The 2,256-nt window shown below is 49.3% G+C and overlaps 1 protein-coding gene across 1 annotated transcript; it reads left to right on the top strand.

Annotated features, from left to right (window-relative positions):
• Positions 1-1,322: 1,322 nt before the first annotated feature.
• Positions 1,323-1,700, top strand: LOC115957832 (putative uncharacterized protein DDB_G0294196). Its single transcript, XM_031076165.1, has one exon. It carries the CDS (start codon positions 1,323-1,325, stop codon positions 1,698-1,700), a length of 378 nt encoding a protein of 125 aa, XP_030932025.1.
• The last annotated feature ends 556 nt before the right edge of the window (positions 1,701-2,256 follow it).

Raw genomic sequence — 2,256 nt, 5'->3', positions numbered from 1 at the left:
ATGCAGTTACTTTCGATGGGAGGTATAAATGATTTTTGGAACTGATTTGTCTCTTCACTTTTGCACTTAAGAGTTCTCGCACGTATACCCTAGGTTCATCCAAACTTTCATCCATATTCAAGTCTATCTCTAGCACAAAAAACCTGTCCGAGGCACCTTTCCTCTTTTCTGTAAGTTCTCTGCCTTCATTAACTCGTACTTTTTCTTTTCTGGGTTTATTTTTCTCTTGTTCCTTTCCTTCTCCCGTCATCCACTGAGTTTGCTTAGCAACTCTTAGAGATGGTTAAATTGAGATTGAGAAAATTGGTCGACACTGAAGAGGCGATGGAAAAGTTCATCGCCGATTATAGGATTCCCTCCAACGTGAGTTTGAGGCACTGTAAGATGGAGGAGTGGCATCTTCTGAGAAGGACGGGCAAGGTGGTAATTTCCATTCTCGCCTTCGTAGAGGGGGGGTATGAGAATCCCCATGGGGCCGGTAATGAAGGGTTACCTTAGGCATTTCCGATTAGCCCCCACCCAGTGCGCCGCCAACATGTTTAGGATTCTGGGTTGTGTGGATGTCTTAAACGAAAAGATGGGGCTAAGATTGACCTACCACAACGTGAATTGGTGCTATAATCTCCAAAATTTGAAGGGAAAATCCTATTACATGAAGACGAGAGACAAAAGGGTTCGACTAATCCAATGCCTCCCCGATTCCAACAAGAGGTTAAACAATGACTTCCTTATCGTATCCGGTGAATGGCATGATGGCATTCCATACCCAATAGTGGAGGGAGAACCAGGTGGAATATAGAGAATGGAAGGGTGTCGATCCTTTACGCCATTTTAATTTGATGTGGTTTGGTTACTAACCATGTGCATGTCTTTTTCTTGCAGATCCAAACGCCTTTCACCGACATTTTCACCTGGTTAACTGAGTGGACTTGGAGACTGTCCTTCAAGCGACAGTTTTTGTAAATGACGAGGATGGTCAAGTCAGAGCCGCTCACAAAATCTTAGGGTACGCCCCCCTTCAGAAGTCATTTGCCGACCCAAGGCACGTGATCAACGCTAACCATCCTCGGCTCCCAAAAATTACCGTAGTCAAATCAAGATTTTTAATCTCCGAAGGATCTTCTGTCCTAGAGGGCATCCCATTGGTGGACTCCTCCCCATCTCACCAAGCAACGGAGGACGAAGGCGAGTTGGGTCAGTCCGAGTAGGGATTTGGGACATTTGAACAACCCGACCCATCCGAGGATCCTTCTGGTGATCTAGGTGACCTAGACCTATCCGAAGCAGAACTGTTGTCAGTAGGAACATCCTCTCGAGTCGAGATGGGTCTTAAGAGAAAGCCCCCAACTAGCCTGTTCGACCTCATTGAGGGCCAGTCGGGGAAGGGTGTACAGGGAAGGCCGCAATCCAATGCTCCGTCTCCCCCGTCTCAACCTCAGCCCGTGCAGACTAGGTCTTCCTCTGCTAAGTCGCAGCCACAATCTCCCCGTCCCAAACTTCCTGCTCCTCCCCAATCAACTCTGCCTCCTCAACCGGAACCCACTGACTCAAAGAGAAAGAGGAGCCCCAAGGGTAAGGAACCCATGGATGGGGAAAAATCCCAATCCTCTCAGGAGAGGGATGAGACCTCGCGAGCCCAAAAACAGCTAAAGATTGGGCACCAAAGTAAGGGAAAAGGGACCGAGGCCCAATCCGCCTAAGGCAAAGGGAAAGGGATCGAAACCCAATCCGCGCCGAGTGCTTGGCTTCCCGCCCCCATGCTCCACGGGGAGCCATTGCTGGAAACCGCATCCATGAAAGACCTTGGAGATGGTGAGAGCGGTTATATGGCCGACGCATTAGGGAGAACCATGCTGCTTCCTACTGATGTGGAAAAGTTGAAGAACATGAGGATGCAGGAGGTTTTCCTCAGCGTGAAGAGGTACTTGGGTATGGTAAGACTCTTGAAACCTAAAACTCTATTAACTCTTGCTCCCAGACTTTCACTCACAATGTACTTATCTCCCTTGACAGGCTCTCCAGGCCACCTATAGGATGGAGGAAGAAGTTAATAAGCAGAGTAAGGCCGCCGAAGGTGAACGCACCAAACGCATAGATGCTTCGCGGACCCTCAAAGCTTCCGAGACTGACCTCACGAAGGCTAGGGAGGACTTGAAGGATGCTACCCGAGACAGGGATAGTGCCCTAGCGGGTTTAAAGGGCGCCCAAACGCAAGCCGAGGAACAGACAAAGAGCCTACTCGCCGCCGAGGAGTAG

This window comes from Quercus lobata, chromosome 2, assembly GCF_001633185.2.
Source record: "Quercus lobata isolate SW786 chromosome 2, ValleyOak3.0 Primary Assembly, whole genome shotgun sequence".
In the NCBI taxonomy this organism is placed as follows: Eukaryota; Viridiplantae; Streptophyta; class Magnoliopsida; order Fagales; family Fagaceae; genus Quercus; species Quercus lobata.
Note: the sequence above shows the minus strand (reverse complement) of the source record. Positions and strands in the feature narration are given on the sequence as shown.